This window comes from Euphorbia lathyris, chromosome 3 (assembly GCF_963576675.1).
Source record: "Euphorbia lathyris chromosome 3, ddEupLath1.1, whole genome shotgun sequence".
In the NCBI taxonomy this organism is placed as follows: Eukaryota; Viridiplantae; Streptophyta; class Magnoliopsida; order Malpighiales; family Euphorbiaceae; genus Euphorbia; species Euphorbia lathyris.
Genome location: NC_088912.1, coordinates 66,342,000 through 66,368,645, shown reverse-complemented (window position 1 = coordinate 66,368,645; position 26,646 = coordinate 66,342,000). Strand labels below are relative to the sequence as shown.

At 35.2% G+C, this 26,646-nt stretch overlaps 1 protein-coding gene and 1 long non-coding RNA gene across 4 annotated transcripts; one reads left to right on the top strand and one right to left on the bottom strand.

Moving 5' to 3' along the window:
* Positions 1 to 14,247: 14,247 nt before the first annotated feature.
* LOC136223255 (uncharacterized) lies at positions 14,248 to 16,431 on the top strand. 3 transcript variants are annotated; one of them, XR_010685885.1, is made up of 7 exons: positions 14,248 to 14,484; positions 14,582 to 14,652; positions 14,893 to 14,959; positions 15,353 to 15,447; positions 15,529 to 15,706; positions 15,878 to 15,996; positions 16,094 to 16,431. It is a non-coding gene; the product is annotated as an uncharacterized lncRNA (long non-coding RNA). The 3 variants fall into 3 exon arrangements; XR_010685884.1 differs by lacking the exon at positions 15,353 to 15,447; XR_010685883.1 differs by lacking the exons at positions 15,353 to 15,447; positions 15,529 to 15,706.
* Positions 16,432 to 18,230: 1,799 nt separating this feature from the next.
* LOC136224595 (aspartic proteinase CDR1-like) lies at positions 18,231 to 19,610 on the bottom strand. The gene has a single exon (XM_066012969.1). It carries the CDS (start codon positions 19,608 to 19,610, stop codon positions 18,261 to 18,263), a length of 1,350 nt encoding a protein of 449 aa, XP_065869041.1. The 3' UTR covers positions 18,231 to 18,260.
* Positions 19,611 to 26,646: the final 7,036 nt, after the last annotated feature.

Genomic DNA, 26,646 nt, shown 5'->3' with positions numbered 1-26,646 from the left:
ATCGACAGTGAATTCCTTTCACCTCTTAATGCGCAACTAAGTTTTATGGTCTAAAAGGTTTATTTATTAATAGGATATTTTTGTTAAAAAAAATCTGCTTGTCCCAAATCCGATGTTGTCACTCTAAAAAATGTCGTATTTTCCTTGTATGGATCTACTGGTCTAAAAAATGTATTTTTTTAAAAGAAATAACGGCTATTAATTGGAATCAGCAAGAAGAATATAAAAAAGAAATAAAGGTGACTGATCCATTCTCCGCGAACATAAATAGAAACCACAGCTCGAGCAAGACAATGAGTCGCAGAATTCGCTGAACGTTTTGACATAGGATATTGAGACATTGTTTAATGCTCGAATTAACGAAATACAATCGGAAATAACATGAAACAAATAGGAAAGCTGAAATGATGATTGTCTAATTGCTTGAACCACAGAGAGACAATCAGATCGAACAACCACATTGCTATAATTATTAGTTTTGATCCAGGATAGAGCTTCCCGCAGTGCAATGGCTTCTGCTAAGACTAGATCATATAATCCATCAAATGATGCGTAGAAGGCATAAACACAAGAATCATTGTGATCCCGAAGGAGAAAACCATACGAATAGTACCCATTTTCCTGGAAAACTCCTGCATCGAAGTCGCACCCTAGCTGGCCGAATTCAGGCTTCTGCCAACAGGAGTTGCTATTAGGCACTATAATCCCCCTTGTCGTTCGTCCGAATTGTGTAGAATTCCATGTGGCTAGTTCTTGTTGAGCTAATTCAAAAATTTTTGCGACCTGATCTGACTGTTGTTGCCAGATGACCTTCTTCTGATTTCGCCATATTGCCTAAACAACACTAGAAATTTCAGCCAGCGTTACCCCCGACACCCCTTGCCAGTACCGTAGCAAACCCGTTGAGGAATATGAGTATCATTGAAATGGAATTCCCAGACTCGCTTTACTGTCTCATATGTTAAAATCGCGCGGTGCTAGTCTTTCCTAAGGGTTTTTGCATGCCGGGCAAAAATTTGCAAAAGAGTTGTCTCCAAACCAGGTTAGTCACGATAGGAAGACATTGGAAAACTAACCTTTAGACAAAGTTCTTAATTTTAGAAGCAACATGTATATCTTAGAGTTTTTTCCAGTTGACTGAAAGATTTGCCACAAATTCTGAATTATTGGAAATAGATAACTTATAGCCCATTCGAACCGTATATATTCCTTTCGTATCAAAGTTACGGGCCCAACCGCCAGCTCTAAACATATCCTGTCATAGAATGGAGTAAATAAGACGCTGATCCTTTGGGTTAAATACAAAAGCAACGAGCTCCCTATTCATGCAGCCCGTGTTAGATAGCAAAGTCTGGACCCTCTCGTTTTCTAGTGTCAGATCCGACAGGCTCTCAGTAAATGAGTGTACTGTGTCAAGTAACCAATGGTCACTCTATATTTCAGTGGTGGCTTCGTTACCTATCTTCCATCGTATACCTTGAACCAATAGTTCCATGCCTTTCAATATGCTACACTAAGTGAAGGATGGATTATGCCCAAGCTCCGCTATAAGAAAGTGAGAGGAAGGATAATACCTGTCCTTGAGAACCCGCACTACTAGTGATTTCGAATCCTGTAGGATCCACCATCCTTGTATGACTAATAGTGCAACGTTAAAGTCTCTGAGATTGCGAAAACCCATACCTCCCTAAGCCTTTGACATGCATAAATGTTTCCAATTCTTCCAATGAATCCCCTCTCCAGAATTGTCCGAGATTTTCCACCAGAAGTGACTTAACATGCCATTGATTTTACTCCCGTTACCAAGATCTCAACAACTACTATCTCTAGACCATTGAGGTCTTGAAAATAAGATCCCATGGATGGGTTTCTTCTCTAGTTTTCCTCCTAAAGTAGGCCATCTTATCCTCACACTTCTGCTAATACTTCATAGTTTTCTATGAAATTCCATGCCTTGGAACTAGTGTTGTCAATTATTTGGGGATTCCCCATCCCCGTTGGAGACCTACCCTGTTGGGGATGAGGAATCCCCATTTGGGATCCCCATGAGGTGGGGATGGTGTTTATATTGCATTCGATAATCGGGGATGGGGGGAGGGTTATAAGTGTCCCATCCCCGTCCCCATCCTAATCCCCGCCCCCAAATGTCCCCAACGGTCCTCGACCAAATACTCGAATATAGAAAAAAAACTTAAGAAATATATATTATTAATCTATTTTGGACTTGTTTTTATTTTATGCTTTGAAACTTTGTTTGTAATTGTTTAGTTAATTTTCTATGTCTAGTAGTTTATGACTTTATATGTCCCTGGAATAGTAGTTTATGACTAAAAAAAATTATATACTACAAGAAAAAAAATAAAAAAATAAAAAACTTAAACAAGGTTGGGGTTTCCCTATTGATAATTCGGGGACGGGGAATCCCTGATAGACCAGTGGTCGGGGATGGTTAATGCAATCCCCACTTCGCCCCATACCGTTTACAACCCTACTTGGAACTTCTTCCCGAGTTTGATGTCCAATCCTCTCCATTGCATCCTTACAAATTCATTTTCTGGTAAGAAAACTTCATATCTACTTCTCATCCTCTTGAACCAAGAGATAAAAGCATGTGTTGATTCTCCGCTTCTTTGTGTGACTCGAGACAACTCCTCCACATAAACTTCTGATTCAGCTCGAAAGAATTGTGTATGGAACTGTCTTTCCATCTATTTCCAAGAATATATAGAGTTTTTAGGAAAAGAAGAATACCAAGAAAAGGCCACAATATTGAGAGAATTTGGGAACATGTGCAACTTTAGGTAATCAAAATTAGGCCAATTCACTAATTTTCCATATTGAATGGTGAAATGAGACACATGCTCCATAGTTGATTGTTTGTGTTCTCCTGAGAATAAGATGAATTCAGCAATCCGAGATCCATGAGGATAAGGATTCTCTCGATCAATCTCTAAAGGGTACGACTTATGAAATTCCAGCCTTCCAATTTCCTTTAAGCCTAGACCATAAATTTTCTGCACCATCTTCATAACTGCTTCCATGATCAGCTATTGTAGGGTTGAACTAATATTGGTGTGGTGGTATTAGAGCGCATGCATAAGGTTTTGGTAGTGCCATCGACGACCTAGTAGCGGCTCGATATCCTCTGGAAATGCCCCTCGATTATTGTACTAGTATTGGTTCCTCATGGCAGTAGGTTGAGTGCTTGGGCTTGTATGGCCCTGAATACAAACGACAAATGTAGGAGGACTGCTACCCACCTGGGAACAACCTAAATTTCCACCGTTTTGTGATTTTGTAGCATGATCCCTATTGGAAGGGGTTTGGATGTTTTCAGCACATGCCCTGCTCCTAGTTTTTCCAATTCCAATCTCACCTGCATGTTCTAGTGCTGGTCTTCTTTGGTAGTTTGATAGGGGTTGAGTTGTTGGAAGCGACATTGGACTTAGGTAAGTCTTTCTTGCTACCTCTTTCTTGCTACCTCTTATAGCAATTTGAATCAGCTGATCCATCTTATGGTCAAGCCATCCACCAACATCATCATCATCATTTCTCCTAAAACTTTGAAGCCTTTGTTGAAACACAATTTCCATATAGATTTTGATTATGAAAAAAATATTTTTTTTAAATTTATATCTCCATAATTAATAACACATTAAAAGATAAAAATGATTTATTTATACTAATGTGTTTGATTAATTATAAGCAAAAGTTCAAAGATAATTAAATTGGGCTGTAAGCCTTAATCCAAGCCCATCATCAAGAAGATTTGTGAATCAAAAGCTTAAGCCAAAATCATAGAAGGATCCAGAAGTTCTCCAGCCAGCTCTAAATCAAGAGAGCTCCGGAAGACAAGAATTAAGCCACGCTTGACAAGATCAACAGACGATCAATAGAGACAGAGTTGACATGCACACAACTGTTAATTGCCCATACCTGATAAGGAAAGTTTTAGAACAATAGACGGCCTGTCTCCTGGTCAACCTGAAAACTTTACCTGATTTGGTTAGACCAAGGAGACTGACTCCGACCAACTCTGTATAACAGCACAACAGACAAACCAACTGACAAAAGATAAAAGATGATTGGCTATTGGCACTGGCCTCTAGAAAGTGAAAACGACAGCTGCACGTTTTCCCTCTCAACGATTATTTTGAAATTCGAAATGACCTCTACCTCAAGTGTCAACTATAAAAGGCCTCTCATTTTGCAACCTTGGAACACACACGAAAGAGAACGACCTTCAACGCAAAAGCTCTGAGTGATTATCTATTGAAGTTCCAAAGAGCAAAGCAAAAGGCAAGTACTGCTTTACACACACACTTTCATAATTCTTGTGTAATCTTTTCTTTCAGTTCATTCAAAGTGTTCTTAGATTAGAACAAAAATTATCAATTTTCTAGAATAGCTCGGAAGCTCTGTTTGTTCGGTATTTAGCAAACAGAGGTAGATAGTTAGTCGGAGTGTAGAATTATAGAGGAATGTACTCTATAATTGACTCAACTATTGTAAGGGTTTGTGCTCTACCAGAAAAAGCTCAGTAGTGGATTAAAGCTCGGAAGACGAATTCCGAGGACTGGATGTAGGCAGGAGTCCGAACCAGGATAAATCTGCTGAGTATCATTTTCTAACTCTTATTCCGTATATTTGCTTGCTCATTATTTTTGGAACTGTTAAACTAACCAGAGTATTATCTCTAACGTGCAAAGTTCGGAAGCTCTCTGAGTGTTGTTCTCCGAATCAAGGACATAAGTAATATTAGTTACTAATTAACTAACATTGCCTCTGAACCTCTACATCTGCACTTTGATTTGTGCTGTGTGTTGTGAGAAACGTTTTTGGACGTACAAAAGTTTTAAATCCTTAATAGTTCCATTAACTCCTCATCTGGAACTAATTCTCACATAACTAAAGGACCAACAAAACTAGTTTAAGCTAGATAGACATTGAAAATTATGGAAATTGTCGAGGATTTATAGATTCCAGGTCTATAGTTTGATATCTGGATTGATTATTAGGATTGTAAAATGACTCATAGCCCTCTATTTATGATAAGAATGTATAAAGTCGTGGAATGTAACAATATAGTATGTTGCCTAGACTTACCCGGAATCGGGCTCCACATTCTTTACCAAAAAAATAAAATAAAAAGAAATAAAAATTTACCAGAAATCAGTATAAAAAACCACCTAAAGGGGAAAAGAGATTGATTGAGGAATGGAAAAAAATAAAAACAACCGAATAGAATTAAGAAAACAAAATATGAAAAGATAAGAAGTTTGTCTAAAAAAAAAAAAGAAGAAAACTAATTGCATTTCATTTTTGTAAAAAATGTGCATAATTCCATATATATATATATTACATATGAAAAATTCTTAGTGATTCATTGGATTTGAATTACAGATCCACATGAATGAGTAATACTAAAAATGAATAATAATTAAATAAATATCTATCTAATGAAGAACAGAATCATCTCTACATTCTGTTTCCTCAAATGGCCATTTCAAATTTATATATAATACCATTAATTTTCATGGCCATCTGTATCTATTATATTTTGTATTGAAATGAATGAGGTAAGAAAATATTAAATTCTTGTATTTCTCATTAAGGAAAAACTTACATAACTAACTATTACATTTATACCTTGATGTAGGTGTATTCCCCAAGTAAACTTAGTGTGCAAGCATAAAAGGGACAAGTGGCTTAATCATAGCCATTCATCATGATCAATATGATGAATAGTTGTGATGACTTAAAGGAAAAATTGTATGTGGGTGATTCTATGATAGCTGGATGAAGCTCTTCTAGAATCCTCTATTGTGGTGATATTACTAAGTTACCCTTAGGCCTTTGTGTAAAGACTAAAAAGGGCCCTTGAGCAATTATTAAGTCTTGGGAACTACTTGTACTTTACTTCATTTATCTCTTACCGAGATTCTTCTTCGGAACACCAAAGGTCTCCTCTCCTCCTTCTTCACTTCGACTTCCATCAACATGCAAACCCTAGAAACTGTATCTCTGGTTTTCTTCTTACTGTAATAGCCTCCCTCAAACTAGACTTGATAGGGATTCTTCAAGCCAAGTTTGTCCAGAAGAAAACGGAGCTGTGGTGAATGCTGGGCCTTCGTGAATAAGTTTGCGAGTTGTAATGCGGAGGAGATCGACATGAGGCGGATAAGACCGCCTTGAACACGTTCACGGATCACATGGCAATCTATATCGATATGCTTTGTGCGTTCGTGAAAAACTGGGTTTTGTGCGATATGCATGGCGAATGTGTTATCGCAGAAGAGAAGAGATGCTGTGGTTGGAGGAAGATGAAGATCTTTGAGGAGATTCCGGATCCAATGTATCTCGCAAGAAGTAGACGCCATGGCTCTGTATTCGGCTTCAGAGGACGAACGGGAAACAGTGTTCTGTTTCTTCGATCTCCATGAGATGAGAGAGGTGCCGAGGAAGACGGCGTAGCCGGTGATTGACTTACGAGTCTCCGGGCAAGTGGCCCAATCGGAGTCGGTGAAAGCCTGAAGCTGTAGATCGTTGCATGCAGAGAAGAAAAGACCCAAACCAACTGTCCCCTTAAGGTATCTCAGAATTCTGTGAACTCTATTTTGGTCATCAGTATTTGGTTGGTTAAGATGCTGTGAAAGCTGGTTTACAATGTATGAAATGTCTGGCCTTGTGTGTGTGAGGTATAATAGTTTGCCTATTATTTTTCTGTAAGATGTGATATCAGGGATGGTAGTTGTGTTTGGGGGTGGTTTATGATTTGGTAATGCTGGTGAGGGTGCTGGTTTACAGTCTAGAAACTCCATTTCTTGTAAAAGCTCTAACACGTATTTTCTTTGTGACATGTGCATGCCTTGTTTGTTGCGAGCAAACTCGAAACCGAGGAAGTAATGGAGGTTACCGAGATCCTTGATGCTAAAAGATGTGTCAAGATGTTGTTTTGCAAGATTGATTGTTTGCATGTTGCTCCCTGTCAAAATAACATCATCGACATAGATAAGTAAGATGGTACTGTGTTCACCTTCATGCTTGGTGAAAAGAGATGGATCAGTAGAGGACTGAGTGAACCCCATGTGCCGGACGGTGGCTGTGAGCTTGGCATTCCATTGTCGGCCTGCTTGTCGAAGACCATAAAGAGACTTGTTGAGCTTGCAAACTTGTTGTGGATTGGTTGATCTCATTCCTGGAGGTAGTTGCATGTACACGTCTTCATTGAGATCTCCGTGTAAGTAAGCATTGTCTATGTCTAGTTGGTGTATATGCCATTCTTTTGAGATTGCAACTGCTAATACTGTTCTCATAGTGGTGAACTTTGCTACAGGTGCAAAGGTAGCATTAAAGTCCACTCCTTCTTGCTGTGAATAGCCTTTGGCTACTAGGCGAGCTTTGAAATGGGCAATGCTCCCATCGGCGTTGTGTTTGATCTTGTACACCCACCGGCACCCTATGGGCTTCTTCCCTCTAGGTAATGTTGTTATATCCCATGTGTGATTCGCTTCTAATGCACTAAGCTCCCTTTGCATAGCTTGTTGCCAGTTCTCGTCTGATTTGGCTTCTGTGTAGCTTGCAGGTTCTTTGTGACATGTAAGATTGAGGGAGAAAACACGCTTGGCAGGGGATAATCTTTCATAAGAGAGGTGCTTTGAGAGACCATGCGGTGAATGGGTGAGACAAGGCAAGGCAGAGCCTTTGATTAAGGCCAGGTGGTAATCCTTTAAATATGATGGTGGTTGTCTAGCTCGTTGAGGCCTGCCTGTTGCATTTTGTGTTTGCTTGGTTGTAACATGTGTGTTGATGCCTGTTGTGATATCTTCTGTGCCTTGATTCTTAATTGCCTGTGTGATATCTACTTGCTGCACTATATCTTGAAATGTATGATCCTCTTCTGTGTCAATTCATCGTCTTGCATGGGTGTCATGTGCAGGATGTCTAATTCTTCCTCACTGCAGTGTGATGTGATTGCTGTTTGATTGTTGAAAGGAAAATGTTGCTAAAAAAACTTGGCATTCCTGGAAAAGAAAACAACGTTAGTTGTTAAATTTAATAACTTGAAGCCTTTGGTGCCATGTCTGTAGCCTAGGAAGATGCATTTAATTGCTCTGTCTGTGAATTTGGTCTTATGCCGGTCAAGTGACGAGGCGTAAGCCAAACAACCAAAAACTTTGAGATCTTCTAGGCTGCCTGGTTCACCGTATATGCATTCATAAGGTGTCTGTCCTTGAATTGGTGTAGAGGGTAACCTATTTATAAGATAAACAGCATGACTGACTGCCTCTGTCCAGTATTCTTTGGGTAAACCACTTTGTAACATGAGCGCTCTTGTAGTGTTCATGATATCAAGGTGTTTTCTTTTGACCCTTCCGTTCTGTTGTGGTGTCTCCGGGCAAGAAGTTTGATGGGTAATACCGTTTGTGGCATAGAACTCCTTCATGATGAACTCTGGCCCGTTATCTGTTCTGATTGATTTCACATTTGTGTCAAATTGGGTATTGATATATTTGCAAAACAGCTGCAGGGCAGTGCTTGCTTCACCCTTGTTTTGCATTAATGTAATCCATGTGTACCTGCTATGGTCATCAAGTATGGTCAAGAAGTAATGTTTGTTGGCGTGTGACTCTTTTACTGGACCCCAAATGTCTGCATGAATTAAGTCAAAACATTTCTTTGCTATGCTATGACTTAAAGAAAATGGTTGTTTTCTCTGTTTTGCTCTTTGACAAACGTCACATGGTATTGATTTGAAGGAATCAAAATCATTACAAGAGAGGTTAAGGCCTTTTAATCGCTCGTAAGAGGGATGGCCAAAACGTAAATGCCACATATCGGCTTTGATTGAAAAAACAGAATGAAAACTAGGCACTGGGTATTCCAAGTAATAGAGGCCTTCACGCTCTCTAGCCAAGCCAATCTTCTTCCAACTTGTTGTGTCCTGTATTGTACATACTGAACCCGTTATTACTATGCATAATTTCCCTGTATCAACAGTTTGCTGGTTGAGATCAAGTTATAATCAAAAGCAGGTATACATAATACATTGTGCAGAATGAGCTGTGGGCTAAGAATCACTGTGCCTATGTATTGAGCTTTGACCCTTTCCCCATTTGGCAAATTTACCCAACATTGGTCTATTTCTGTATATGAACTGTATGATCTAGTATCACAAATGATGTGATCAGTGGCTCCGGTGTCTATTATCCAACATGATGAAAAAGAGTTAGGATTTAGGGTTTTACCAGAACCTTCTCCCTTAAAGAAGGTGTTGACACTCTTCCTGAGGCCGGAGCTTTTCCGGAAAGCTTCTGTGGCAATAGGGAAACCAGTGTGTTGTATTGCTCTTTGGTGAGGGAGAATGGTTCTGTGTTCGTCTGCCTGTTATCCTCCTCTCCTGAGTCCGCACAATCCCTGTTCTGGTTTATTGCAGCATTTGCTTTCGGTTGATTTGTTCTGAAAGGACCTCCCTTGTTCCTATTGCCATAGTTCGGTGGGTACCCATGCTTCTTGAAGCATATCTCCTCTGTATGACCTGTATTGCCACAATACGTGCACAATGATGAGTTTTTGCCATTTGTTTTTCTATTGTTGTACCTTGAGTTGCCCGGCTTGTTGTTTTGTCTGTTCTGAGCATTAGTGAAACCTGCGAATATACTGCTTTCATCCCCTTCGTTGTTCTTGACAGGTACAAGGCCTATTTGGCGTTCATGTTGGGTTGCCAGGGCAAAAGCTTTGTTGAGAGATGGCAAGGGTTCAATCAACAAGATCTGCGAACAGATCGTGGAGTAAGAGTCATTCAAGCCTTGGAGGAAGGTGATGACTTGATCCACATCTTGCTGGTCACGGAGGGTCTTGAAAGCATCGCAGCTGCACACCTGCCTGCAAGTGCACTTGGGCATTGGCCTGAGATTCATGAGCTCATCATACAGAATCTTCAAACAGGTATAGTAATCTGAAACACTTCCATTTCCTTGTTTAAGATTATGGATTTCTCTACGTAGCTCTAGGATTCTGATTGAATCCGTTTGTGCAAAACGTTCTCGCAGATCTGCCCAGACTTGGTCTGCTTTATCGAGCCACATAATGCTCCGGGCAATGGATGGAGACAACGCGTGGTGAATCCATGACATCACCATGTTATTGCACCTTTCCCACTAGTTATACATTGGGTCATTGAGTGCCGGAGCTTGGATGGTGCCATCGACGAAGGAAAACTTGTTCTTCGACATCAAAGCCACCTTAACAGCTCTTGACCACTGGTGGTAATTTGGTCCGGTGAGGGCCTGCGATGCCAATGCCAAGGAGGGGGTCTCATTTTGCGGCAGATGATAGGGGCTGCTAGAGGTTATCAAAGGTGCAGCCATGGTGGTTTAAAGGTGGAACCTTCAAAACAATAATTGCTCTGATACCATATTGAAATGAATGAGGTAAGAAAATATTAAATTCTTGTATTTCTCATTAAGGAAAAACTTACATAACTAACTATTACATTTATACCTTGATGTAGGTGTATTCCCCAAGTAAACTTAGTGTGCAAGCATAAAAGGGACAAGTGGCTTAATCATAGCCATTCATCATGATCAATATGATGAATGGTTGTGATAACTTAAAGGAAAACTTGTATGTGGGTGATTCTATGATAGCTGGATGAAGCTCTTCTAGAATCTTCTATTGTGGTGATATTACTAAGTTACCCTTAGGCCTTTGTGTAAAGACTAAAAAGGGCCCTTGAGCAATTATTAAGTCTTGGGAACTACTTGTACTTTACTTCATTTATCTCTTACCGAGATTCTTCTTCGGAACACCAAAGGTCTCCTCTCCTCCTTCTTCACTTTGACTTCCATCAACATGCAAACCCTAGAAACTGTATCTCTGGTTTTCTTCTTACTGTAATATTTTGCATTCATATATATATATATATATATATATATATATATATTCTAAAAACACTAAAAAATGGAAAACTAATTTCAGTGACTATTACATTTCTAAATACAATAAAATAATAAACGAACCAAAAAAAAAAAAAACACAATAAAATAATAAATATAATATTACATATAAAACTACAAAAATTTGTACTTGATAAATAATTAGCATAAAATTATTTATATCACTAAAATATCTTTCAATTGTGCATAAATTCACCCAAAACATAACGATTCAAGACTATATATATCTGAAATTGAAAGGAATTTAGATATTGTTGTCCATTAGTAGATATTATTCCCATATCAAGACCATAAAACTTGTTATAAATACATACATACATATATTCAACCTCAAATCATTACATTAGTTTGTTTTGGATATTCATAGTTAGCCTTAGCCTGTAAAAATGGTGAGATTAATTTCCATCTCTCGTTACTTAGAATCCGAATTTGAATTTGACCCCTTTTGTTTTGAATCTTTGCAGATCAATCCTTACACAGTATTCATGGTATTGTGTGTGGTTGCATTTAGGGAGGTCGGAGCTGGAATAATAATAGATGTAATGAATTATGGGGCTGTTGGAGATGGAATAACAGACGATTCCCGACATTTTACTTAATTACCACCAGCCATACATTAATTTTTCAATATAGTAATATATATATATATATAGGCGTTGATGAAGGCATGGTCAGCAGCATGTGAGTCCACAGGAGATATTGTTTTAGTACTTCCATCAGGAAAGACATTTCTTTTGAAGCCTCTCAAGTTTAATGGTCCATGCAACTCCTTTAACATTCGTTTTCTGGTAATTTTAATTCATTTCTTTTTTAATTGTTTTTTAAAATAATAATAAGATTGTAATTCGTATATGTATATATATAGGTTCATGGAAATATAGTAGCACCAAGTAAAATATCAGATTGGACAACTCCTTATACGGGTGGCTGGATTGTGTTCAGAAGAGTAAACGGACTTACTGTGGCTGGACATGCTCAGATTGATGGCCAAGGTTCCCAATGGTGGAAATGGGCTCTGGTAACTAACTCAACTCAATATATCTAACTTCATTTTATCTGGTCCGTCATCGTTCAGATAAATTAAATTTTTATACTAATAATTTTAATATATATGCAGGCTAATAGTTGTGAGCGACCTACGGTAAGGCAAAGACTTATTTAAAGAAAAAGAAGAAAATTCTCTATCTTATTTCCTGAAAAGTATTGTTTTAATTTGTTGATAGGGGTTGAGATTTAGTAATTGTCTGAATCTTACAGTACATGCATGGATTGAGAGTAATAAACAGTCCAGCGAGGTTTTTATCAGTATCGGGCTGCCATAATGTAGTAATATCAAGCCTTACAATTATTAATCCTGAAACAAGCCCTAATACAGATGGCATAGATATCAGTCGCTCCACTAATATTCAAGTCAGGAACTGTTACATTTCCACAGGTATGTTTTACTAATTTTTATATAATTTCTTTTAGTATTAATTGATTCTCTAATGCGTATATATTTATATATAAATACAATACAGGTGATGATTGTATTGCAATTATTTCTGGGTGCTCCTTTATCAACATTACTGGAGTTTCATGCATTCAAGGTCATGGCATAAGGTTTGCCAGTCACTTTTCTTTTACTCTAATATTGTATTAAACGGCTTAATATTGGATCATGTTACAAACTTTAACCAAATTACCACTACTAGAAAATGTTGATTTTCTGCGAAATATTCTGACGGAAATATTTCCGTCAGAAATTACTGACGGAATTCCGTACTAAAGAGTACCGTCAGACTTGCTGACGGAGATTTTACGACGGATCGAAATTTCCGTCTAAATTCATGGCGGGAAAGATTCCCGCCATTCTTCTGACGGAATTTCCCGACGGAATATATTCCGTCAGACGCTTTGATGTATATGACGGAAATCTCTTCCGTCGAAGTGTGTACGGATATTGTGACGGATGTTCCATCAGAACTTTATTTTCTTGTTTTCACATTAATATACTTTTACATTTTTAACCAAAAATCATATAATTTCAACTTAAATATTTATTTTTTATTTCGGTTATACATATATTTACAAAAATAAATATTTCTCTTTGAAATTATTTCTTATTTTTGAAATGTAAAATAATTTTTATTGATAAAAAAAATTACATTAATCTATTATTTTTCTGAGATACATTAATCTATTATTTTTCTGAGATAAAGTGTAAAAATACTCTAATATTTATAGTCAAGGACAATTTTATCTCTTACGTTTAAAACTGTACAGTTTTACTCCAACATCAATAAATTTGATCAATTTCAGACATTGTTATAAAATACATATGTTTTGTTACTTATTCTGTGTCATCGTATATCTGTTGGTTCTAAAAAAATATTTCATATTTTTTATCATTTAATAATATAATTGAAGGCTAATATTTTAAATTCGGTGAAATATTTAATTTTTTTCTAACTCGTACAAAATACAATATATTTTTTAATTTTATTTATAAATCTAATCATATGTTTGTGATCTGTTACTATTTAGTGATAAACCGACGTACGTTTGAAATGTTGATAACAAAAACTCATGACTGAGAAGACAGTTTGATAAATTATTTATCAAATTGATCCAAGTTATCAACGTTAGGGATAATATTGCTCTTGACTACCAACGTTAGGAGTAAAATTACTCCTGGCCGTAAACATTAGGGGTATTTTTACACCTTATGCCTAAAAATATAAAAAGACATGCATTGATTGTAATATTAACCCGATACTTGATGATCAGATACTTTCCTTAATAATCAATGGCTATTAACATGAAAATCATATTACAAAACTTAATTTTCAATATGTCATTATTTTCTATATATCACAAATAATATATGATTTTATGTCATAATTTATAAATTTTGCACCTTAATTCATAAATTATAAATCTTAAAAAAATATATCTTAGACCCTTGATTCATAAAACATAATTCTTAAAATATATAAAAAAAATAATAATTTTCATAATTTGATATTATTTAAATTAGTACTTTGATATAATTGTAATTAATTTTTAAAATATGAATTTGTGTGTAAATTTTCTAATAATGAATTCTTAAAAAGGCCAAAACCCCGAGATAAATCACTTGGGCCTTAGAGAAGCCTTGACAATCTGTTGAATAAAACAGGGCAAAAACGTCATTTTCACTTATGAGATTAGATCTGGATCATTGATTCATTCTTTGATCGGATGATCCCAATTAAAACCCTAATTTCTTCCATATAAAAACTTCATTTACTATCTCCATCTTATTCTTTCCGCCTCTCTCTCAATTTTACCGTAAATCGCAAATCAGACTCTCGTTCTCTCTCGACCCAACTTCTTCCTCTTCCTTTTCATGCGATCGACGCCACCCCTATCTTTATTTTATTGAAAGGTTTGTGAAGAAAAAACATAGACGGGAAAGGTCTTGAGAAGGAAGAGCATGAGAAGAATTTTGAAATGGCGAGGACAAAACCTTGAGCTTCGGCTTCATGAAATTGCTGAAGATGAGGTTCGAATTTCTCCTTTATGCATAATCAAAACAGCAAGATAGCATTTTTGTTCCATATATTATCATTATATTATCATTGATGAACTGTAGGACGCAGGTAGTTTATAAATGGGATTCCTAAATCTTCAGATGGAAAGGAGACACCTTTGCGGTTGGAGCAACTGAGAGGTGAAACTCAAACATTTAATATATATTCACTTCATTTTCTATGTATTTCTCAAAAATAACTTAAAGCCCTGGCATACATCTGTAATTGTGTAATTGTGGTTTGCTTGTTATTTTAAAAATTATGTTTTCTTGAAGAAAGACAATTAATCTGGTCTCTTTCTCTTAGTCTGCTGCTTTAGTTGAATCATAGGTAGTCAATATTTTTTTTCTAATGTTCCTAATTTTAGTTTAAAAATTCAGGGATGGGAGTGTTTCTGCTGGATGAACATGGAACAACAGAAGATGCAACTTACCGAATGATTAACATGTATTGGTTTTATCTTAAACTTACCTTATTATATTTTAAAATGACCATATGTTACCATCGGTATACAACACTTTTAAGCATATTTTTATATATGGATATGAGTAGTTTGAAAGGCGAGGACTCTTTGGAGTTGCAACATTGACTTGTGAATTTTTCTTGATACATTTCATGTTATCAAAATTAGATCTAAGGATGATGAAGAATCATTTACGATCTCCTATCCTATATAATTGAATGATTATACATTCTTTTTTAGATGTGAGCTTCATATGATACTTGAATAGTTGGTGATTGATATGCAATATAAATAAAATGAGGTTTGGATGTTAATGGTAGATTGGTATGATAAGGATTTATGACTATGAGGTTTGGATTTTTTTGTGTGGTAATCAGCTACATCAATTGAGTATACTATTATACTGATGTAATTACCATGAACTCAATTACTAGTTGCTCATCAGCCAAAACTGTCTCTTTCCCATTTGAAGGTAGTTCCTACATTTTTTGTTCACAAGAAGATAGATTTTTTTGTTCTTTTAGCATTTAAATTTGAAAGTGCATTTATTTAGGGAAGAGAGGGAGAGATGAAAAGAAATTCAAGGAGATTAATGATAGGATCAACAGCTCCAACTTGCACATACAATGAATGTAGAGAGGATGCATATACAAATGTAGAGCTGAGCAAGTTCCAGTTGAAGGAAATGACCCAATTAATAGTCCTTATCACTATAAATGTGTTTGTCATAGGTGATTTTTTATTATTACTATTTTCTTTCTATTTTATGATTGGTATGTATGTCATAATTTGTTGATGTAGCTTCCACTGGATGCATAAATTTTGGCCACTTTCTATTTCTTGAGGTAGATTTTTGCTATGTAACTTCAGTTATAGAATTAATTTTAAGTTGTAATTTACAGGATGTTTATTGAAGGATGAGGGCTATAACCCTAAAGTAGGATTTAAGAGAATTCATGAAAAAGACTAGTTCATCTTTCATTGACAGACTACAGAGCTCATCCAGTGGCCTCAAAATGAGGTAAACTTCCATATAGAATTAATATAGATTTTTTTTTAAAGTTTTGTAGTTATGGCTAATAATTTTGTTTTTGTTTTTTTTGGTTAAAATGAATTAGGTGCCACAGAAAAGATCAGCAGCATACAACAGATGGGAGTATATATTTATGGGGCTTGAGAGAAGGGTAAATGCATACCTGACTCGCCCCACACCCCTAATTTTGTGCTTGTCATTTTGAGTATAATCAATACTTATAAAACAAAGAAGAATTGAAACAGCTCTTTCATTTATTACATTAATGATTGTAAGAGGTTATTAGATGAAAGGTATTGAGAAATATATGGTCATGTTGACACTTAGATTAGTTTGGTGTTGTAATAATTTTAGATTAGAATGTGTATATGATGAATTTGTATTATATAATCAATTAAAAATAGTGTTTTATAATTATTGTTATTTTGGAGGTATATCATTCTTGTATGTATAGATGTGTATTATATGATATTTCAATTGGTATAACCAAATAAAAAATAATTTTTTTAATAAAAAGAATATCCTGATGGAATTCTGTCGTAAAATATGTTCTGACGGATTTAGAGCATTCGGATGGTTTAATCCGGACGTTTATTCCGTCATACTATTTGATGGAAAAACGTCTGTAATTCCATCACAAGATGTGACGTATAATTCCGTCTGCATTTCCGTCAGCATCTCTGACGGAATTCCGTCTGCAATCCGTCAGGAGGATCCGTCATAGAAAACGTCACAAACATTTGCGTTGACTGATTCACAGTCGTTTTCAATCCGTCAGAAATTCCGTGACTAAAGACATTTTGTGACGGAAATAGTATGATTTCTGATGTCCGTCAGAGATCAGGTATTTTCTAGTAGTGTAAAAAAGGGCGGCCCGGTCGCATTACGCGTCCCCGCTGAGCGAGGGTCCGGGGAGGGGTCCCACCACAAGGGTGTACTGGGGGCAAGCCTTCCCTTGTCAATTTTCTAGTAGTGTACAAACACATAAATATACTAATCAATAAATGATATATTAATTTAACAAACCAAATTGTACATATAAATAATTGAAAAAAGATAAAAAAAAGTAAAGGTCTATTGTAGGATATCAATTCATTTTGATAAATGAACTGACACGATATATGAGCATTAAACAAAATTTATATCTATTACCGCGATTAATTAAACGTAATAAATATAGATAAAAAAAATAACATGATCCAATTATTTATATTATTTTTAGGAGGTGGACTAAAAATCTTTCGCTTGGAGATGCTCTTAATCTATTACAGTATATTGTTTGACCCACCATGTGCTGCAATTTCATCCTAGGGTTACTAGGATTGAACCCTCAACCAACGGATTTTTCCATACAATACATTGAAAAATGGGTTATGGTTTCGAGTATGGGTAAATATTAGGCGGTCCCGCATCATACAAATATTCTCTAGTAGTCTTTAACCATTTATTTATTTTTGGAAAGATGGGATTTACAATATAACAAAATTATATATGTTAATAATGTTTGGTAGTATTGGAAGCCTAGGACATAATGGAAAGAATGGAACGGTGGAAGAAGTACATGTCAAGCGTTGTAAGTTTGGTTCGAGTACAAATGGTGCCCGTATTAAAGCATGGCAGGTATAATTACTAAAATGGCATGCATGCACCATATCATGTACTGTATTTAGCTCTTTTATCTAAGTATTTTGTTAATCTCAGGGAGGAACAGGGTTTGTTAAAAAGGTGTCATTTGAGTATATTACACTCTCCAATACTTCCAATCCCATCATTATTGATCAATTTTACTGCCCTGGGGGCGGCTGTCATAATCAGGTATATATATATATGTTCAAATCTTATATGTTACTTAATTTACTGACTTGGAATTTTGTATGTTCTTTGGAAGACGAATGCAGTGAAAATAAGTGACGTATTGTTCACTAGAATTCGAGGCACTTCCTTCACACAAACAGCAGTAAATCTAGCGTGCAGTGAGACTGTAGGTTGCTCCAATATTTTACTATCTAATATCAACATCACTTCTTCAGATCCTCGAAACCACAACGTTATATCTTATTGTCTTAATGCCCATGGTTCATCTTCCAGTTCTACTCCTCAAGTTCCATGCTTATTGCCTTAAATTACTCTATAAATGTGCACAGATGTAAATTCAGATTGTAATTGTAACTTTCTTTTAATAAAATATAATGCGCAATTCAAAGTAGATCGATGCACCCAATTATTTTATTGATATTGACAAGAAAAAAGAACTAGAGCTTAGTACAATCAGTTGGAATGAAAGACACAGTACTTTTGTGAAGATCATACCCAACCAGAAAGTCAATCTGAGCTAAATTTCCAAAGATAGAAATATCATTAGAAGGTACGATGGTGAAGCAGATCAAGTCATTAGCTACTTGGGCAAATGTGTTGAAATGCTGTAACTCCACATCAGCATTAGTGAAATGAGCAGTAATTATAGGAAACTCAATATGAAGCTGTCTGTAACAAATGCTGAATATTCCATTGGGGTCACTAACACGTTCTGCTTTAACAGATTCATCTATTACCGATTCCAATTGGTTGAAGAATTCTGAATCCAGAAACGTTAATGTTGTCCCTGAATCAATTATGATGTTACCCTCTTCATTATTTCCATTAATCAATGACTTACTGTAACTCAATCTCTTATTTCCAACACTTATTGCTTCTAGTGTCAGGAAATAAAAGGTTTCAGGTTGTTTGGAAACAAGAGGAGTTGAAACCTTAGTATCCCAGCTTGAAATAGGAACCTCATCTGCACCAAATGTTATCTTACTTGTACTCGAACTCGAATTGGATTCGCCTAATGTGGGTACTAAACAGTAGGAAAACTTGCCTCCGATTTGAGAACTCAACTGAGAAATAAGAGACATGGAGCCACCTCCAAGGCCAATTATACCAGAACCTGAATCATCAAAAGAACCACCATTTCGGGTTCCACAGCCGAAAGCAATTGGCTGAGGAATACTACTATTGCTTGAATTGGAACCGATGCCGAATGTTTCAGTGGCAAGATGTCCGTTTGTAAAGGAATGATCTCCATACGAGTAGCTGTATCCGCAGCTCTTGTCGTAGCCTTGAGCAGCACAAGAACGAGCTTCACTATCCAGTTTATTGCAATATGTAGTACCGCATAACACACCAGTGTAGCTTGAAGATTGGCGGGGATCGAAGATTGGGGATTTCTGCTTGTAACAGAGGTCACAGGGCTGGCATTGAATCCAAATGAGATCACTGCCTGTATCAGCAATTGCTAAGACTTCAAGTTGTGGAGTTCCAATGAAAATCCTGATGAAATATTCACCTCCTCCAGCGATAATATCAGATTGAAATACTTTGTTAGAGAATGAATTTGGTTTGGTGAGAGTGTTGGCACGTGATATGGAACGACGGAAGGATTTTTGCAAGCGATTGAAGTATGTAATTTGAGGGTTGTAAAGTGGAGAAATGGGGGAATCACGGTGAATGAGAGTTGCTTTGATACTTAAAGCACCATTGATGTTGGCTTGCACTGCCAAAAGAGTGGCTAGGATTGAAGTAATGAAGAGAGAAAGATGAAGATTGGAAATGGAAGCCATTGTATTGTTTGGGATGCGATGATGATGATGGTGAAAATTAAGCAAACAGGCAAGTATTTATAGGAACAACAAAATGAGAAAAAGGTGAAGGGTCAATATGGAAGATGAATGAATGAATATTAATTTATAACTGCTCTTCGGACATTAATTTACATCAGTTCATTGTTTTAAATTTTAATGATTAATTAGTGAGTGGAGATTTGTTTTGCAGGTGCAGCTAGTAGATTATTAGGTAATTGATGGGTTCAATAAACGTTTCAGATAGTAGTAAACTAGAAAGGTCGGCACAGTGCATGGTTTTATTTAGTAGTATTAAATTTAAAATAACTATAATTAGTAATATTCAGACCGCAAGTTGTAATGTTGTTTTATATTCTGATTATTATATCAATTCATAGTATATGTAATTATTACTATTAGTCATCAATTTTACGAAAAACTACAACTTGTAAATTAAACAACGAATCTTCTAATCTAATCATATAATTTAGGCTTAAAGCACTTTTTGACCCCTGATCTATCTAAAATTTGTACATTTGGCCCATGACCTATTATTTGGTCATATTTGGTCCATAACCTATCAAATTAGATAAAATCCAACCCATATTGAATGAAAAATTAACTCTGTTGGAAAATTAACGACAGTAACCAATACAAAAATGACACATGACACTTAAATAAAATTAATTTTCACTCTATTGGAATACTAGAAAAAGTTTTTAGGATTTTTTTACTGTGTAAAATAGTTACTGTTGCCATCTCCAGTTGAAAATTAATTTTATTTATATGTCATGTGCCGTTTTTGTATTGGTGACTGCTGTTAATTTTCCATTCAATATGGGTTGAATTTTATCTAATTTGATAGGTCATGGGCCAAATACGACCAAATAATAGGTCAGGGGCCAAATGCACAAATTTTGAATAGACCAGGGGCCAAAAAGTGCTTTAAGCCTATAATTTACTCGTAATTACAGGAAAATTTTAAAGTACTTCTGTAATAAAATTTTCAATCAATTAATTCAAAACATGTATATATATTTTTTTGTTTCTACCAATCATCATGTACATGTAAGTATTCAAAACAACTACACTTAAAATTTTGAAATACTTCTACAGCATTTACCTTCTACAAATAAAAGAGAGTTCAATTTTTTTGTTATGTATAATATTTTTTTTGTTATCTCAAAATGAGCCTGCTCTCCAAAATGTCCTTAATCACATATGTTGATACTTTAATTATCTATTTTCATACATCATTGGCAAAATTTAAAATTGACTCAAAGGGAAGACTCCGATTTGTTTAAATCATTTCAACTCATACCATTAAACCAGACACGTAATATTTTTTTTCTAAAAATATCCTTAATATATATATATAACTAACAATACTACAAAAATACCTTTAGGTATTTTTATTCAAACTTCATCTCCAACATCACTAACAAGAATTAATTCAATCTCTTGTTGATTTCAAATCCATGTAAGTTTTTGTTGATTTTAAATACATTATAATCGATTGTAATTCTAGATTAGTTGAAGTAGTCTGAAGTTAATTCTAAGTTAGTTATACGTAAGTGTTATTCGCAATTAGTGAACTTAACATAGTTTTCGGTGGTTCACAAATCGCCAATTGTGAGCCACCTTGCTAAATTGCGAACTATCTTTTATCATTCTCATTTTGTATAAAATTTTGATCCAATTTCGAAGTAACTATCTGATTTAATGCTTCACAATTAACAAAATGCGAACTAAATCTGCGAAACTTACAATTCGCAATTTATATAAAATTGAATTGACTGTCAAAATACGAATAGTTGATTTCAATGAATTTCACTTAGTTTCATTTAATTTCACAATTGTGAACTACGTATTCTATATCTTTGTTTAATATGATATGATTCTTATAGGAATTTAACAATGAATTTTGCTCATTTAAGTAGAAGTATGTCCATAGAGTTTGTTATTTGTTTGATCTCGTGGAAAGGCCAATGGAGAAAAGTTGCACGTACCATGACATACGTGGGTGGTGAATCGAAGTTATTCAGGTTTCAATAAAAATCAAGTAAGAGATGTTAAAAAGAGAGAATTTACATTGTAAGTGTTGATTGAACCCCATTTGACCTTAAGTATGTATGTCCATGCAAGTAAAAGAGGGTCCAAACAATGATCTTGGAAAAGTAGTATCTATTGTAGATCGCAATGATGTACAATGCTTGTTAGAGTGTTGATGGAAGCCTATGTGATCCTACTATATGTTGAATTGATACCACGAATAATAGATGCATAGATACCGCGATGTTGTAAGGAAGAGAATGTTGAGACGAGTAGCCCCTACAATACACGTCCAACTGTTAGATCAATCAATTAGTGATCCATTTATTGAGCAGATGACACATGAAGATATATAACATCGAGAATGATGATGTTGGAGATACATTTATTCTTAAAACACAACCAATTGATAAAGTTATTCCCAAAATAAATACACGAATTGTCCATGTCTCATCAAATATATCTATGGGCCAGTTTTAGAAATTTTCAAGCATCATCCTCGTAGAAAGACGATTAATTGGTGGATCAATCCTCATGTAATTGGAATCTTTGGAAATTGTGGTGGTTAATAAGGGTGTTGTTTAGTAGTTGAGGTTGGGCTTTTGTAGAGGTTTGTTTGTATAGATTGTATTCTCTCTCTGCTATAATTGTGTTTTTTGTTTTCTGTTTGGTGGATTGTGGGTTTTATTTCTTTGCTTTCCCTTGCTGGTGATATTAACATGTGACTTTTATAAGTATAATTACGTCAAATAATAATTTGAATGATGTTAAATCATGTAAATTGTTAAATTATTTCTAATATATTTTAAGGATAATTTTTATAATTTAAGGGTCTAGGATATATTTGTTAAATTTAAAATTTATGAATTGAAATCCATAATTTATAAATTATGGTATAAAAGCATACTATATTTATATTTATGATATTAAAAAATTAGTGACATATTAAAAATTAGAAAAAATTACAAAAATAAACCCTGTGGTTTCACTCGTTTTCAATCATAAATTATATGGTTTAAATTTTTTCAAACAAGTACATGTGTTACTTTCCGTTAGCAAACACATTTCAAACTAATTAACGGTATTAAAAAAGTCAAAATCAAAATTCAAAGGGTAAATAGTTATTTTTATCCTTATATTTATTTATTTTATAAATTAACCACATTATTATCAAATTATTACAAACAAACCTCAAAACAAAACCAAATAAACAAACTCACGGTATCCTCATCTCCATTTCTCTTTCTCTTTGATCTATTTTCATTCTCTCCCTGAATACACACTCTGTTTTTTTCTATGGGTTTGGAGTGAAAATGTATACAAAACTAACAAAAGTATGGCATGCATGTTTTTCTAATCTTCTTCTCTTCTCCGATCTGTAACCATCTCAGGAGCTTCCAAATAACACCAGGAATAATATGGCGATAAAAAAACTTGTGTAATATCATCAAAGACATTCTGAGAAGCACCTGGAGATTCCATGGATCTTTAGGATCCATACCAAACACTAAAATACAAATATGATCGATCATTTTCCAATTTGCAGGTATTACCCAAAAGCGAGAATAAACATTCTGAAATCTTTTGGTGCAAAGAGGTGTGTATGGCAAGCTCAAACCTCTTGTATTTCAACAAAGAATGAATCATATTCCTTTGAATTCTCCATCTATCAGAATCGACGGTGAAAATTCCATCTCCGATGTAATCGAAGATCTAGTTAAAGTCAGGGCCTTTAGGATAATTAGAGAAGTTTTACTGAAAGTGTGGTTAACATTCATAGGATCACTAGTGATGAGAAAGCCCATGGAGGAGAACCATGGATCTTTAATTAAAAATGCAGCCTAATTAGTCTTGTTCTCGGTTTCCGCTTCTCTCGTCTATATTCTCTATCAATCAATTATTCTTTGGGAAATTTACATATAAATTCACATCTGAAAAACTATCTACAGTTATGTCAAATTCTAATTTTTAATTATGTCAAACTAATAAAATAATTACTTTTAATCTATTTTAAGAATTGGAATTTATAAATTATGGATCTAGGATATATTGTTTAGGACTAGGTTTTATGAATTAGAGCTTAGAATTTTTAAATTAGAGTGTAAAATCATATTTTTATTTATTATATATGGAAAATAATGATGTATTTAGAATTAAGTTTGACAATCTGATTTAGTTGTAATTTTATATTTAATTATAATATTAATGTAGGAAGCCCTTATTCTCTTCTATACATTTTCACACCAAAATCATAGAAAAATGAACGTAACAACATGGTAGCTATTTGTAAATGAGTGAACATTATGCAAGTGCATCCCTAACCTGATTGTATTTGGACTGCATCCCCTACACATGAAAGAATCTTTCCCCTAGTCATTAGTTAAATTCATGTAAAAGCTCTTTATTTATAACTAGTGAAAATTCTTATTTCTTTCTTATGTGAGATGTGGAAGCTTAATTTCTTTTTATTATCTTCAAAACATTTCATGTGCACTTTGAGTATCGATTTTCTATTCATCAATTATCCGTTTTGAGTTTATAATATACCGTTAAAAAGATCCCCTGAATAAATTGACATATTTCATGTTATTCTAAACTCCATTTATCCGTTATATTTTTAAGCCTAAAACTGACAAAAAAAAAATAATAATAATAAACCAAAATTTATTTATAATTTGTTTTGGATATAGATAATCTAGAAAACTAATTTTAAATTAATTATGTATATATATTTAATATATATGAATATTATTGATTTAATTATTACGTCATCCGGTCCGACCAATTCGAGCCATCCGATCCAACCAAGTGACCCATGACCCCTCTATAAATCTGGTTTCATGTCCAATCCGGTTCTGATAACATCGTTATTAACAAAGAGAAAATCGAAACATGTTCACTTTGATAACATGACACGTTGAGCTTCTGATTTTGGTGATGTGGTACAATAGAATGTTCACTTTTGGTTACATGACATGTTGACCTGATAACATAACCTCGTTTGTTGCCAAAAAAAAATATTGGGTAGGTAGATATTTTTTTGATATTTTTTTGATGTTTGAGTAAAACATTTTAGAAGCTGCTCATTTCTTCTTACAATTTTAAAAGGGGGTTGTTAAACCCAGCCCCAATTTCCCACCTCTAGCCCCGTGAAAGGACGAAAATACCATTTGAGGCTTTGAGATGGGAAGTGGAGGAAAAAGACCTCTCCCGGCACGCGGGCGTGAGGTAATCACGCCTCACCCTGTGGTGAGGCGTGATTACCTCACACCCGCATGAATAAATCCAAAAAAATTTGTTGATGATTGTGGTTAACTCGAATTATCCTTTAGAAATAAAAATTACGACATTTTAACTCGGATTACCCTTTAACAAATAAAATTTAACAACATAAATATTAAAATAAAAATCAATAAACATAAAAGAGTACATATAATATCAAAAGTGTTAAAATGTATAAAGTTCTACTAAAATAATTTAGTTCGCCCGACGCCACGCGTCCATAAACTCATCCATCTCCCTCTTAATGAGTTATAAAAGTATACTAAAGTTATAAAACTATACTAAAACTATTAAATTATACTAAAGTTATACTAAAATTATACTAAAGTTATACTAAAATTATACTAAAGTTATACTAAAACTATTAAATTATACTAAAATTATACTAAACTATACTAAAGTTATAAAATTATTTTTTTTGAATGAAGGTTGGGACGCGCAGACAGGCCGGACATCCCAACTAGGTTGGCACCTCCTGCACAGCCTACAACCCGAATTTATTAATAAAAAAAGAAAAGAGAATACAGAGGGGGAGGAAGCAAAAGAAAAATAGAAAAAAAGAGCAGAAAAATTATGTAACACGAACGTGAGCTACATTGCATAGATCATCGAAAACGAAACTCTGACAGGAGGACGGCGCCGCTACCCACCATAATTTGGCTTCTGCTGATTGTCCAATGTTTACAAGGCAGTCAGCAGCTCGATTTCCTTCCCTGAAGATGTGGGAAGCTTTCCAGGTCATTCCTGATAGTTTCTAAAGACAGGAAAGCCATTCTTTTTTGATCCGCCAAGGAACATCACTGGATAGCTTGTTTAGAAGAGTAACAACATAGATGGAGTCCGATTCAATCCACAGAGACTTCTAGTTCCTGTCCCAAGCCTCACCGACTGCCATAATAATAGCCTGCATTTCCGCAATAATAGCAGTAGAATTCTGCAGTGGAGCCGCAAAGCAGCCAAGCACAAAACCCCTATGATTTCGGAAAATGCCTCCTGCACCAGCTCTTCCGTTAGAACTCGAGGCACCGTCCGAGTTGATTTTGAGCCAGTTAATCGCGACGGAAGCCCACGTACGACTCTGAAATTCGGTTCAGGCGGCGGGCGTTGACGAGCAACAGTGGTCACAGCAAATTCTTGAATAAGGCGTAGCAACCTGTAGTTAATTATTTGGATTGAAGGGAAGTCTTGATCAAAGATTGCCCGATTTCTGATAAACCAGATATACCAGACACAAGTAACAACAGAGAAGAGCCAACGCTTTCTGCCTCGCCTACTAATCTGAACATTTCTGATCTGATTACAGAAATTCGTCAAGGAGAATGTCGGACATCTTACCGAATTATCACAGCAGACAATCCTCCATAGTCCTGCAGAAACTCGATAATTGAAGAACAGATGCTCCAAGGTTTCTCCATTTTCTTTACACAGCTCGCAACGTTGCGCCAGGTAGAAGCCTCTGGAACGCAACTTATCTTGGACCGGTAAACCTCCATGTAATAATAACTAGCAGGTGAGTGCTCTTCGAGGAGGGATAAAGGGATTCCAAATCATCTTACTCCAAGTAACTGCTTCCCTCTGATGCCAGTTACTATAAACTACTTTGACCATAAGTGTTCCTGACTCCGCGGGTTTCCATATGCAGCAATCATCGGTGCCAAAACTGTCAATTTGCCTGATGTTATCCTGAATATAAACAGGAAGG

Bases quoted from the DNA above. Each gene is read 5' to 3' on its own strand.
- LOC136224595 (XM_066012969.1), bottom strand. From the start codon at position 19,610: ATGGCTTCCATTTCCAATCTTCATCTTTCTCTCTTCATTACTTCAATC.